We start from the raw sequence: 14,378 nt of genomic DNA, 5'->3' as shown, positions 1-14,378 counted from the left end.
ATCTTCAGAAAGACAAGGAATTAGCATGTACAATTGTTTCAAAGAAAACGTCTCGGTTACGTATGGTAACCCTCGTTCCCTGAAGGAGGGAACGGAGACGTCACGTCGGTGACCGACGAATTGGGATATCGCTTCGATAGACCACACCATTTTTCAAAGCACTACCTTACTGAGTGAGATTGGATAACACTGGGAAAAAGTACCCGCTCCACTTGGAACAGGGACGCTGTGGAAGCCCCATCCTTCCCGAAGGAGTTTTCGGAATCTCCCGAAGAGCAGATCCTTCCATCTCTGGGTCGCCTGTCTCAGGCGACGCCGCTTTGCTGAAGGCTGCTGCTGATGTGGCGCGGGGGCGGACGCGGGGGCCCGCCCTCGGCGGCGAGCAGTCTGGGGCGCTACAGCCGGCGGACGGGTGGAGGCAGCAGCTGCCCACCGGGGCAGGATGTGTCGGATCGCCTCAGTCTGCTTCTGGGCAGCCGAGTACTGCTGGGCAAAGCTCTCGACTGCGTCGCCGAAGAGGCCGGTCTGGGACACAGGGGAATTGAGGAACCGAACCTTGTCGGTGTCCCTCATGTCTGCCAGACACAGCCAGAGATGGCGCTCCTGGACCACAAGCGTGACTGGGCCGCAGGGCAGGGCAGTAAAATGTGTATAGGTAGTATTTATAAAGTTTTAGCTTTTAGTTTTGGATCTGTTTTTAGTTGTTTTAATACTACAATTGATTGCTTCTGTTGTCCTCATTTGTAAGTCGCTTTGGATAAAAGCGTCTAATAAATGACTAAATAAATAAAATATATATATAATCTCATAGGGCCCTACCCCAATAATAATTACATTTTTTAAAAAATCAATTAGAGATGCTTTTGATTATTAAAATTTAATTAAACCATTAATATAAAATCCAGAAAAATTTGAGAGAAAAAAAGGATTTCATAGGGTCCTAAAATTTTTATTTTTGTTAAACTTTTAATAAATTGCTGTTAAATTTCATAATTTCAAATAATTAGACACGCTTTCTGATTAATAAAATGTAATTTATATGTTAAAAAAAGAGTTCAGAAAAATGAAAACGGAATCCAGAAAAATTACAATGGAAATAACAGAATTTAGAATAAAATAAAACTGATTTCATAGGGCCCTAGATATATGAATATATCGACTAATATATATATAATATATATAATGGGAAGACACATAACATTTTGTATCATCATAACATTTATAAAGTTAATGGAAAAACATCCACAAGCCATGTGTCAAGCGCAATTGAAATATATAGTAATATTTATTAAGAAGAGTCTTAAAAGTAGAATGACTACTACTTTAATAAAGTCCACATTGGTTTACCACAACACACAGTTACCTCATCAACATAAGCTGCTAATAATGAAACAAGTGCTGAGACTGAATGCATATTCTTTGGTTAACCACTGTGAGTAACTTGTGACATTAATGAACTTTACCTGAACTTAACAAAAAGCATGATGTTGTACAAAATGTAGTGCAACAATATCTCAGCGAGTCACCGCTTTCTATAACATTTAAAAGCAATTTACATCCATTAATTTTGAAAGCACTCAAGTACAGTAAATGTACTGTGCTTAAATACTACCTGAAAAGAATTCATTTCTTAAGCTGATGCTGCAGGGCCTAAAGAAGGATTGGGCTGAGGATGAGAACAAAAACACATGCAAACATAGTAAAATGCTGTAATTCATATTTATATTGACACTAAATAATCACAAAGCACATATTTTGACAGGCTACAGCAAACAGCTTTAGTATGAAGCAATGATTTAACAATTTTGTATGAACTTTAAATAAAGAATTAAGATGGCACACATAAAATGTCCTTCCATATATTATTTTTGTCAAAGTCCCATCCTTAACCTCATTTACTACTGAGTTACAACATCTGACGTCAATCATATCTTTCATAGCCTTTTGTCACATGATCTAAAAACAAGATAAAGCCTAAAAATAACTCAAGAAAGTGTGTCACTGCCTTGAGCAGTCAATACGGGTAAACTGATGAACTAAGTTTGAAGTATAAAGCCATGGTAAACATTGATACATTATCTAATTTCACACCTACAGTAGGTGTACAGTGGTTTGAGTCAGCACCAAGGTCCTATTTTAAACCCCCTGCGTCACACTAGTGATCTAAATTATTGTGTTCCTTGTGGTCAAGGTTTCATAATTGCTCTATCCACCTTTTTCTTCAACGCGGAAGTAAGCCTATGGGTGAGACTTCCGGATCATTAACAGCTATAGGTAAATAACGAGGAGAATAACAACATGCAGTAAACGGTACAACTGTTTGCACTACAAACCAGTGTGTTCATAAATAAGATAATACATTAAAATAATATGATAAGACACACCAATTTTCAATATCAAGCAGCAAAACGAACTGTTTTGTACAGCTAAAAATACCTGGATGCAGATGAGACCGGAAGCCAGACCCAGACCGGAAACGAACAATGAAATTAATTTTCTACCTATTAGATTGTGTTTTATTAACGTCTACACCTACCCCAACCCTAAACCTACCCCTTACAATAATGAAAAAATTATTGTTGTACAGTGTGACAAAAATGATGCTGTATTGATGTGCGCATGCCCAGTAGCACCATACGTATCCCTTCTAGCCTTAACCCATTTTTACGACAAGAAAAAGGTGGATAACTCCAGGATTACGTCAATGTCATCATTGCCTGTGCACTCCGAATAACGGCCCATGTCCAGGAACAATCACGTCCGCAATCTACAGCGCCATCTGTCGTTTGGTCTCCTGTATTTGAGGATTCTCGCTCAGCTCCTTCCATGAATCTTTATCATGGCAACGTTCAAACAAGTCTCCAGCAACAAGGACTGTCCCCTCCGATGTTCCCTTCACCAGGACACTGACATCTCTACCCATGTGGCCAGGCGTGGGAATGACGGATACCTTGTGGATAAAGTGGATTACTTGATTATACTTTTATACTACTTCAGAATATACAGAACTTTTGCTAGTCTAACAACTTACAAAATCGTCAATAGGGTATGGCTGTCCCTCAGCCAGCTGGTTTGGCAGATATCGATCCCCCACGCTTATGTCACATCCCACGATTATTTTGGCGTTTGGAAACAAGCCCAAGTTTCCCACGTGCAGGGGCGTAGATTACGCGGGGGACGCGGGGGACGTGTCCCCCCCACTTTTACTATCACGTAAATTTGTTCCCCGCACCTTTTCGGGCAAGGGCATCAATTCCGACATTTCAGGCCAGCCATACTGCGTCTCAGTGTTGAAAGAGGGCTACTGCACAGCTGAACCAGACTGAGCGTTTAGAGCTGACGGTACTATTTCTTTAGTTACCGGACAGCAAACTATCCTAGAGGACACCGGAGGCCCGTGGGGCCGAGACTTTCTCGTCGCAAAACTTGAGAAAGGTCTTACACCAGATAATGTTGCTACAGTAGTCGGAACCCACGGTCACTCGGACCACGTGGGCAGGGGCGTAGCCATCATTTCAGAAGTGAGGGGGACAGAAATGTTATATATATATATATATATATATAACATTTCTGTCCCCCTCACTTCTGAAATGATGGCTACGCCCCTGCCCACGTGGTCCGAGTGACCGTGGGTTCCGACTACTGTAGCAACATTATCTGGTGTAAGACCTTTCTCAAGTTTTGCGACGAGAAAGTCTCGGCCCCACGGGCCTCCGGTGTCCTCTAGGATAGTTTGCTGTCCGGTAACTAAAGAAATAGTACCGTCAGCTCTAAACGCTCAGTCTGGTTCAGCTGTGCAGTAGCCCTCTTTCAACACTGAGACGCAGTATGGCTGGCCTGAAATGTCGGAATTGATGCCAGATTCACTTTTTCTTATTGAGCCTGTGTAACTGGGATAATTTGAGCTCAAAGAAACAAAAAGTTTACCACATCTAAAAATGTTATTTTCACTATCGCTTCTACTTCTATGGAACGTCACTGAGGACAAACTAGCTCGCTTTAAACGAAGTCACAATTTATACACATACTACTACTACTAATCATAATAATAATAATAATAATGCATTATAACTAAGTAATATTTTTGGCCACCTCTCCAGTAGCCCCTCACTGCAGAACACGAGATCCAGGGGGCGTGGTTGGATCCACTCTCTTTAATCACTAGTCGAAGGAACATAGAAGAGTTTCCATAAATAAAGGGGAAGAATTAAAGTAGCGTACGACATCACGTGACTTGATTTGACGTTTGCATCATGGCGGAAGCAGTTGTAGAAACATCATTCATGGATCCTTTCAAAGATATTCTGGTTAATTATTTAATGCCAGAAAAATGTTATGACGAGTTCTTTTTACAGTTCAATCTTCTGCACGGTAGGTTCACATTTTATCAGTTTAGTAGTAACGTTATAGATAAATAGACGTTATTTCAAAGCTTATTTGCTTGTATACTTACAACGATTCAATGACAAGAGCTGCGCAAAACCACGTTCATATTCGCGCGATTTTTTGCGCAGCTCGTCAGAGAACAACGGATTTGTGTAGTTAATGCTGCTCAATGTGAAAGCCTGCACGTGATGGAGATTTACCGCTGATTACAGAACGGCTTTACTGACAAGATGCGCGTTAAATATCGCATGCGATTTATCGTGCAGCCCTACTAGTAACTGCATTATTCGTTTTTTTGTCGACCTTAGGGGAGATATTCTTATTTAAAATTAGTCCTAAGTTATGATAATCTATCATACAAAATATGTTTCTTAGTTATCGAGCGGTCCTCTGAACTGTAAATGTGTTTTATTCTTTTATGTTTGTATTAAACCTCGTCAGCTTCACTACCTCGCGCTTGTTAGAGGAGGCGGACCCATATAACGTTACATGTCAGTTTCTTACTGGATACCTATATGTCCTCGGTAATTATCGGGGGTTTCCGTAAAAGCTGTTAAAACCTCCGATTCCTTTGGTTTTAATTAATACATGTCAAACGTAATAATAATGTCTGTTTTAAATGAATTTGCTGTGTAACTTGCATTAAAAATATGTGCCTAAACTTTCACATGCAACCACTTACAAGTCATACCGAAGCCTGACTCCTAAGTTCCTCTTTGTGATTATCTTTAGTGGATTGTCTGAAGATTGTAATCAGCAAAGGCCTGGGCATTGGGATCATTATTGGTTCTGTATTAGGTATGAAAAGACTCCCTCTTCATCTTTACAACACACACAAACCCAAACAATTTTCTTCTAATACAGATATTTTGTGCATGCCTCTTCAAAGTAAAACTACCTCAGATTCTAAAGCTGATTGGTGCCAGAAGTGCTGAGGGACTGAGTTTTAACTCTGTGCTACTGGAGCTGTTTGCTATCACAGGCACCATGGCCTACAGTATTGCCAACAGCTTTCCTTTCAGGTAAATCAGTAGTGACACTTTTTCATAATTGTGCTAATTGTGCTTTTTCATAAGTCTGGTACACATTTGTCTATACAAACACAGTGCATTTATAAATATCAAACAGCAAAGTGGAAAAACTGGTTACTAAACACATAAATATATGTGACCCTGGACCACAAAAGTCGTCTTAAGTCGCTGGGGTATATTTGTAGCAATAGCCAACAATACATTGTATGGGTCAAAATTATCCATTTTTCTTTTATGGCAAAAATCATTAGGATATTAAGTAAAGATCATGTTCCATGAAGATATTTTGTACATTTCCTACCATAAATATATCAAAACCTTATTTTTGATTAGTAATATGCGTTGCTAAGAACTTCATTTGGACAACTTTAAAGACGATTTTCTCAATATTTAGATTTTTTTGCACCCTCAGATTCCAGATTTTCAAATAGTTGTATCTCAGCCAAATATTGTACTATCCTAACAAACCATACATCAATGGAACGCTTATTTATTCAGCTTTCAGGTGATGTATACGTCTTAATTTGAAAAAAAATTGACACTTATGACTAGTTTTGTGGTCCATGGTCACATATAACATGTTTTACTGTGATTATTTTTGACAGTTCCTGGGGTGAGGCACTTTTCCTCATGATTCAAACTGTGACCATTGGTTTCCTCATACAGCACTATGGAGGAAACACCATCAAAGGTAAGTTTTAAAAAATCAAACAAAAACTGTGCTGCTGTCATTCATTTTAAATGTCAAAAAGTTTATGATGTATCTTTTGACTGTGCTGCGATTATTTGCAGGTTTGGGGTTTCTGGCAGTCTACTTTGGTCTGTTGGCAGTCCTATTCTCTCCTGTGACACCAATGTCTGTTGTTACTACCATGCAAGCCTCTAATATGCCAGCCATTATCTTTGGACGGGTAAGCTAGACATAAAACACCAATGCTGTTCAACAACTGACCCAGCAGAAATATATATTTCATGTAATGTGTCCAATTTTCTCTGTGTCTTCAGTTAATTCAGGCTGGTACCAACTACAGAAATGGCCACACTGGACAGCTGTCAGCTATTTCAGTGTTTCTGCTGTTTGCAGGCTCCTTAGCACGCATATTCACTACAGTGCAGGTAAAAACCACTATAATGAGATGTCATGCAATATTTTGGAGGACAGAAGTATGAGGACAGTCTCTTATGCTCAAAAAAACCTTTAATATTGTGAAATATTATTATAAATTAAAATGTAAAGTTGTTTTCTTTTTTAGTAGCCATAGCTTATGTCTTCAGTGTCTCATGATCCTTCAGAAATCATTATAATATGCTGATTTGATGCTCAAGTAACATTTCTTAATATTACCAAATTAGAAAAACCGTTGTTCTGCCTAATATTTTTGTGGAAACCCTGTTACATTTTTTAAAAGATTCTTTGATTTATAGAAAGTTCAACAACAGAATTTATATGAGATTTTTTGGAGCAATATAAAAATCCTATCTAACTAATTTGATTAATTGAATGTATCCTTGCTGAATGAAATTATTAAAAAAGACTTATGACCTGATAATTAATGTTAGTGAAAACTATTTATGGTCCTCTTTGGATTTTGTAGCTATTTATTTGAAAACGGGTTGACATAGTTCCTTTAATAAATGCCCATTTTAATGCGTCCTCTGTACAGGAAACGGGAGATTCCCTCATGGCTGTCACCTACATCATCTCTTCTTTCTGTAATGGTGTGATCGCAGCTCAAGTCCTCTACTACTGGAACAGCAGCCCTGCCCTCAGGAAGAAGACTGAGTAGATCCGAACAACAGGCAAATTCAGCGACCACTCAGGTTGACAAAGTGCACTGGACAGCCGATTAGGGAATTAGATGTATTCTAATCAAAATGACGGTTCTTGTGAAATTGACTTACTTACCCTCAAGCCAAATTTTGGGCTACCATCCACTCCCATTATAAAGCTTGGAAGAGCCAGGATGTTTTTTTTAATATAACTCCGATTGTATTCGTCTGAAAGAAGAAAGTCATATACATCTAGGATGGCTTGAGGGTAAGTAAATCATGGGGTAATTTTCATTTTTGGGTGAACTAACCCTTTAAGCTCTGTCCCTTGGTCACTTGTTAAAAGCATTTATTGTTAACATATCACTGCTTACAGGCAGGTACAAATACTGTATAATGCACACATTGATGTATTCCAGGTGCCCTGAAGTGGACCAAAAAGCCAGTATGGTGAGGGGTCCTTCTATAATTATAGAACTTTCCCCCTTTTTATGGTAGTGGACTTTCATTCATTGGACCATTTTTTTTAGCTCAGGGAAGGGAGTAGTGTCCATAGTATTCTGAAATTCAACCATATTATAACCTCGTGTATTATTACTGACATACTGTCGTACTGCTCACTTTACCCTGGCTCACTGAATTTCCACTAAAATCCATGTAGCAATTTTGAATTCAACAACAAATCTGTGAAAAAAAGTCTGCCGAGATTTTTGTACATATTAATTTCAGAATTGTAAAAATGACCAAAATACTTTAAAAGTGCACACATGAAAATATGTGTTATCACATGCTAAAGGCAGCCCTATTAGAACACGTTATCCCCACAAGGGATCATTAGTTTTTCTGTTCTGTGTAGACAAATCCAACCATATGGACACTATTTTACAAAGTCTTCCAGAACCTAGAAATGCCCATGTTGCTAGAAAAGACATTCTGTTGTATTTGACAAAACGTTTTATCTTTAGGTAATGTATAGAGTCTAGTGAATCAATTGCTGTCATATTTCTTAAATTGCAATGGTCATGCAATAGTACATGTAGCCACGCTGTTGAGTGTCATCACAACTAAAGGGAACATGGCAAAATAAGAGAAATTCACATCAAAAAAATTTTTTTTGTTGTAGATGGTAGTATTCACCCATCAAAAGCAAGTTTCAAGCTGTCTGCAGGTAAAAGGAAAATTTAATTTGAATGATGGGAATTGCATATTTGTACACATTATTTTTGAGAATTGATTTTCCTTTTTTGCTTGTGAACATCTGTTGTTCATTGTTAGTTTATTTCATGAATGAAATATTACAAATGGCTGTGATTTACGGTTTGACCATATCTAAAGTTGCAGTGTACTTTTGACCATTGAGTAAAACATTTCCATCAGATAATTTGTAGTGTTCGTTGTGTGAAAGGCTTTAAAAAAAGACAAACAGTTGTAGGAAAAAAATGTAATAAATAAACTGTTTTATTCTTATTTGAAGTTGTGTTTTTGCATTTATCCATTATGGACAGTTCAAATTGATGAACTGTGATACATACTTGTACCACCAGAGAGAGGCAAAGAGTCGATAAAAATACAATTGCTATCAGTTTTCTTCACTGGAATCCTTTACCCTACTAGCTATATCATTAATTACTTGTGTCAGTCTTTAAGTCTCCATCTGTCATCACTTTTTAAAGAGAAGTTCAGTATAAGTCACATAGAAAGCTTGGAAAGATACTGGCAGTACTGGTTCTGTTTCAGAAACTGTATTCAGTCGCTATTTTATAAGTCCAACTCAAGAAGTCTGAAATCAATTAGCCTGAAATCCTAATAAAAAGTATGTTTTAACTGACTACAACGAGTTGGATTTCTTCTTTCTTTTTTTTGCAAAAATGTGGTTAAATGTTGACGAATAAAGCCCATCAAGCCAGATGTGACTAAATTCTCCCAGGGCTGCTGATGTTTAATTGTGCTGTTTTAAAAAGCGCTGAATATCTGGATCAGTGCTCTGTATTCTTGTATATAGTTATAGTATCTGTCATTTTCAATGCTACTTTAACTTACAACACACAATCCCTCACTGCAGTTACTTGTACTACGTACCTCATACATGACCATTATTTCTTATGTGCTTAATTCTCTCTGCTCCGTTGTAACTGGTAACATTGAGTCTCCTGTGGGTCTAGCAGAGTTGGTTGTTCTGTCTTCTAGATGCACAGAGGGAAGACAATCAAGAATGTCAGAGCAGGCAAACATAAACAGAATTTACAAAGTACTGCTTGAACAATGGTGCACTCAGACAGGTCGGCTGAATGCAAATGGCAGAAAGATAAGCTTGGCATCTAATGAGAGTGTTTATCTAAATATCAAAAGCAGGAAGAGCAAATAATTTCTCTAATATAAGCTCAAATTATAGAGTTCTATTTAACACCACATTGTTTATGCACAAATGGTTTATAAAATGACTTATCAGAATAAATATTACATCTAATTTAGTCTAAATACTGGCAACCTATTTACAAGCATACAATTTCAAATGACATCTTTGATTACCTAACAGTAATATAGCTGATAATAAGTGTTTTGTGCCTTTATTTTAATGAGACTAAAATTAAACCAAGAATTGATGTGTGACATGAAAAGTGTGTGAGAAAAAAACAATGAAACAATACAGTTATACGTCATTTTAAATAAAGCAATAGATAAAACAAATTCAAAAGAATCTCCAAATCATCCATACATCCCCCAAAACGCTTCTCCTTTATAAATAGGTAGTGGAATACACATAATCAAGTATCACAAAAACAAATTCTAAATAACAACAGAGATAGTTCAGAGTCATAAAGTTGGCTAGTAGAAGAAATATTTTCTGTTTCTGTTCATTGTTCAATTTTTTAAGAGATTTAGAGATTTCATATACGTAAACATTAAAGTGAAGCATAATAGATTAGGTTCCTCTGTAAGTTCCTCTAAAGACATATTTTCTGCATGATTTCTTTGGTTGTGTTCATAATGTAGGCTTGCTCATGTTTAAATAAATGCTTAAAATTTAGCCTGCACATTCTACTTAAATTTACAGAGTCAACTCAACAACAACATTCTGTTGCTTTCATGTAGTGTTATTCCCGTAGACACTGCAAAAAGCAGAAAGCATCTGATCTGATGGCTCTCTTCTCAACTCCACCCCCAACTGCAACCGGCTATTCTTGCTGATCAGCAGGGCTAGGCACAGTTCATATCAACACATCTACTGTCAATGCTCATCAGATCCCTTTTCATCAAATAGAATGTTTAGACAGTGAATGAATTTTGTTTTTGATAATCACAGTTAAAGATATAGCTAAAGATGCCAATGAATACCATTTAAGTGTAAATACCCTTATTTACACTACCATTCAAAAGTTTGGGGTCAGTACATTTTTTATTTTTATTTTTTGAAATGTTAATACTTTTATTCAGCAAGGATGCATTAAACTGATCAAAAGTGACATCTATAATGTTACAAAAATCTATTTAAAAAAATGGTTCTTTTAAACTTTCTATTCATCAAAGAACTGTAAAAAATGTCCACAAAAATATTAAGCAGCTCAACCATTTTCCACGTTGATAATAATACGAAATGTTTTTTGAGTACCAAATCAGCACATTTGAAAGATTTCTAAATGATCATGTGTCAAAAAATTCAGCTTTGCCATGACAGGAATAAATTACATTTTTATTTATTTTATTTTTAATTGTAATAATATGTCACAATATTACCTTTTTGTAAATTAATAAATGCAGCGAGTATAATAAATGCAGTGAACATAAAATATTTATTACAAAAGCATTAAAAAATTTTACTTTTAAACAGTAGCGTATATAACTTATGTCAATAATATTCAGTGGAGTAAAGAAAGAGGGTTAGTTAGTTAGTTAGAGAGTGGTCAGGTTTTTTTGACAGTTAAATTAATGTATCATTAAAATCCATAATGTTGGATTACACAGCTTTTTTTTCTTTCTCAGGTCTGTTGGGAAGCCCTCAAAGTTTGGCCTCTGGTCTTATCTCACCTCACCTGAGGAGGAGACTCTTTCTCGTATCTATATCTTTTAATCAGCGGTACACACCACCACCTCCCCACCTATGTGGGGTGCTTGACAAATGCCCCATCCAGCCTATAACGGCAGATTTCATGTGTCAGACCGGTTTGTCAGAGACTCTAAACATAAAAATCTTTAGCTGTCAGCTTTTTGTCAAAGTATAGACAATATAACATCATAGGTATGCCTATTAACATTGCATGTTAACTTTGCATGCATAAAATCACAGGTGATGGATTTGTCTTTTTGGAAATAGTAATCCTGAGTATCTTGTTTCACTCTGCCTCTGTTTCACCCCACCTTGCTCTCCCTCGATTTGCTGCAAGACCAGTCTTGCCCGGGGTGTGGTGCGCTCATAAGTGTTACCTGTCAATCACTCTTTCATTGCTGCGCAAATGCTTCCTCTATTAACCACATTAACCTGACAGAAATGTACACGTGCTCCATCAAAGCCTACCACGGCTGCTCAGAACGGTGGGCTTTGACCTGGGGTCTCAACATTTTCTATTTTTATCAAATGCATTGATTATTTCCCCCCTACACTGTTAAAAAAAGTCCTGTAGTTTGTACAGAAAAAAACTGCCAGAATAATTGTGTAAAAATACAGTTAAAATGTAAACACATTTACAGAACAACCTGTAAATTTTACAGCATAAAACTGTCATTTATATTCATAAATAAATTACATTTTAAACTGGTAAATCCAACAGCTCTTTTCTGCTGAATTATCAAGGCCATGCTACTACTAAAACCAATTTTGCACTATATACTGATAACCACTATAAAAACAAAGGTGAAAAAGATTAAGCCAGATGAAGAATCAAAATTAATCACAAGTAGACTAAAACTAAAATAATGCAATAAACATTAATTGAACAATAGGATGTAACATAAAACCCTAATATACATAACTGATAACAAAACTATTGAGAAACACAATTATTTAAAACACCAACAAATATGTTTTGAATTCTGGGATGTATACATTTTTTCCCTTTAAATGATAAGATTGCTTTGGTACAGTTAACAGAACAGACCCATTACTGTTTTCCCGTATATAGTAAGGGAACTTACTGTTAACCAATTTACATGTTTTACTGCAGCATTTAGTCTTTTAAAGTTTCAATCACTTTACAGTGTTGTGTAAAACTGGCCCTATTAAACGTTTTTAATGGGTTTGCTGAGACTAAGTTGAAGTAATACCTCATTATATTCAGCTTCCTCTTCAGCTTTTTAAAATTCATTATGACAAAAAAAAATAAAAAAAATAATTTATAGAGGTATTTCAGTTGCCTTGTCCAAAAAAACTCATTTTACTGTGGACACTGCCAACTATGAGCTAAACAGACTACTGCTTTGGCCTTATGCCAGTCTTTTGATGTAGATATGTTTTGTTGACAAGCTGGAATCCATGTGTTTCATTTTATTTTCTTCTGAATAAATAAAGTGAAAAATGTATGAGGTACACACCTAAACCAACTTAGAATAGCATCCAAATCTTGATTTTAAAAGATAGCTCAGTATACAGGATGTTGATAGATTTGGCAGAAACGTCCCACGCATATGCTGTGCAGATTTGTTACTTTACCTTGTTTTGTTCTCTTGTCTTTTACTTTTTATAGGCTACTGTTTGTCTGTGCACACAACACAACATATGTTGTGTAAAGTATACACAAACAGATTTTTCTGTTTAATCAGGTTTCTTGATATTATTAGCCTATAAAATTACATTTGACATGTGGCAGACACAACATAGTCTGTTATCGGATGAGTCTGGCCACCCTCCTGTTATTGCGTGACAGGCAGCGCTCGTCTAGGCTGACTCGCACACATGCGTGTATCCAGCCCTGGTGGCATTTCAACCAACCGTAGCGGCTCGGTTAAAAAAAAAGGAAGAAAAATTTACGCCCACTCACTCACCTGTGCATACACAACATCTGAGGTAAGACTGACAAGTCATCTTACAAGAGAGTGATGGGTCAACACGTTTTGATGGAGGCCTGTGGACAGATTGAAAATAAAATACAAGCATATAGTCTGCTTGAAGAAATAGCTCACTCAAAAATGAAAATGATGACATTATTTACTCACCCTCATGTCAATCAAGCTGTTGTTTTTCTGTGAAACAGAAATGAAAACAAAAACTGAAGAATAACACTGAGAATATTAAGCTTAAGATATTTTAAGACAACCATAATGGCCATAAACAAAACACAATGACAACAAAACAAAATGAGTGTGTGAGACAAAAAGTGTTTTTTAACATTTAAACTGGCACTGGACAAAAATGTAACTGGTATGAAACACAGGCCTACTCTATACATTGTATTGCCTTTGCATAATTGAAATTAAATAAAATCAAATAAAACTTTACAGTAAATTTGTCAAGTCATACCCATAATCACCAGGTTCTTCATATAATCAGTTTTTATTTCACCTGTTGGGAAGTGAAGGCTGTGCGTGTGTGCGTGCAGGAGGGGAGCGGCTCCCTCTGAATGCATGTAAATATTACGCACCCCCCAGTTTCCACAGCAACCATTAATCTCGTTTCCTGGTTTATGACTAAATAGCTGTCAACTGATTTAAAACTTTTATTATTATTATTATTATTAATAATAATAATAATAATAAAAACGCGACTTAGCAATTTAATCAGCTAAAAACATACCAAAGATATCGTGCTCATTCAATCAATTCCTTGACATCGAATTTTGGCTTTAATCTTGCAAACTGGCAACCCAACAATTTACCACGGTAACAGTTTGTTGAAGCCTCAGTGGTCGTTGCTAAGTGATTGTGTGTTTCTCAGCGGAGCATCCAGCACCCCCCACCCATCTAGACACCCACAGTCGACCTCTTAACCCCCCAAACATAGTCACAACAGCAAGTCGTCTGATGATACGCCAAACAACGTGGGCTTAGTTTTCTTCCTTTAAATGTTTTATTTTTTTTTTTATTATAATGGATATATAATGATTTACTTTATCTAACTTGGGAACACGCCTGAACTGTTATCAGGGTAAATGTAAAGTAGTCTACACGCTCTTCCCCTCCCTTCACCCTCCGATTAGCCGCAGCGAGCTCTTACATTTTCATGAGAATGACATTAGGAGGTGAGGGGGTTAAACCCAAGGA

The 14,378-nt window shown here is 36.8% G+C and overlaps 1 protein-coding gene, 1 long non-coding RNA gene and 1 pseudogene across 2 annotated transcripts; 1 reads left to right on the top strand and 2 right to left on the bottom strand.

Annotated features, from left to right (window-relative positions):
* Positions 1-2,710: 2,710 nt before the first annotated feature.
* On the bottom strand, positions 2,711-4,226 carry LOC107750623 (metallo-beta-lactamase domain-containing protein 1-like; annotated as a pseudogene).
* On the top strand, positions 4,217-7,382 carry LOC107750562 (mannose-P-dolichol utilization defect 1 protein-like). Its single transcript, XM_016566018.1, has 7 exons — positions 4,217-4,371; positions 5,119-5,184; positions 5,276-5,408; positions 6,023-6,108; positions 6,210-6,328; positions 6,423-6,533; positions 7,082-7,382. The coding sequence occupies exons 1-7, from the start codon at positions 4,254-4,256 to the stop codon at positions 7,202-7,204; spliced, it is 756 nt and encodes a 251-aa protein (XP_016421504.1). The 5' UTR covers positions 4,217-4,253; the 3' UTR covers positions 7,205-7,382.
* A 649-nt stretch (positions 7,383-8,031) lies between these two features.
* LOC107750563 (uncharacterized) lies at positions 8,032-13,698 on the bottom strand. The gene is made up of 4 exons (XR_001641157.1): positions 13,639-13,698; positions 13,335-13,361; positions 13,164-13,243; positions 8,032-9,370 (listed from the first exon to the last, which is right to left on the bottom strand). It is a non-coding gene; the product is annotated as an uncharacterized LOC107750563 (long non-coding RNA).
* Positions 13,699-14,378: the final 680 nt, after the last annotated feature.

Source organism: Sinocyclocheilus rhinocerous, unplaced genomic scaffold, assembly GCF_001515625.1.
Source record: "Sinocyclocheilus rhinocerous isolate Xijiao unplaced genomic scaffold, SAMN03320098_v1.1 scaffold19, whole genome shotgun sequence".
In the NCBI taxonomy this organism is placed as follows: domain Eukaryota; kingdom Metazoa; phylum Chordata; class Actinopteri; order Cypriniformes; family Cyprinidae; genus Sinocyclocheilus; species Sinocyclocheilus rhinocerous.
The sequence above is the reverse complement of the archived record's forward strand: the minus strand, read 5'-3'. Positions and strand labels throughout refer to the sequence as shown.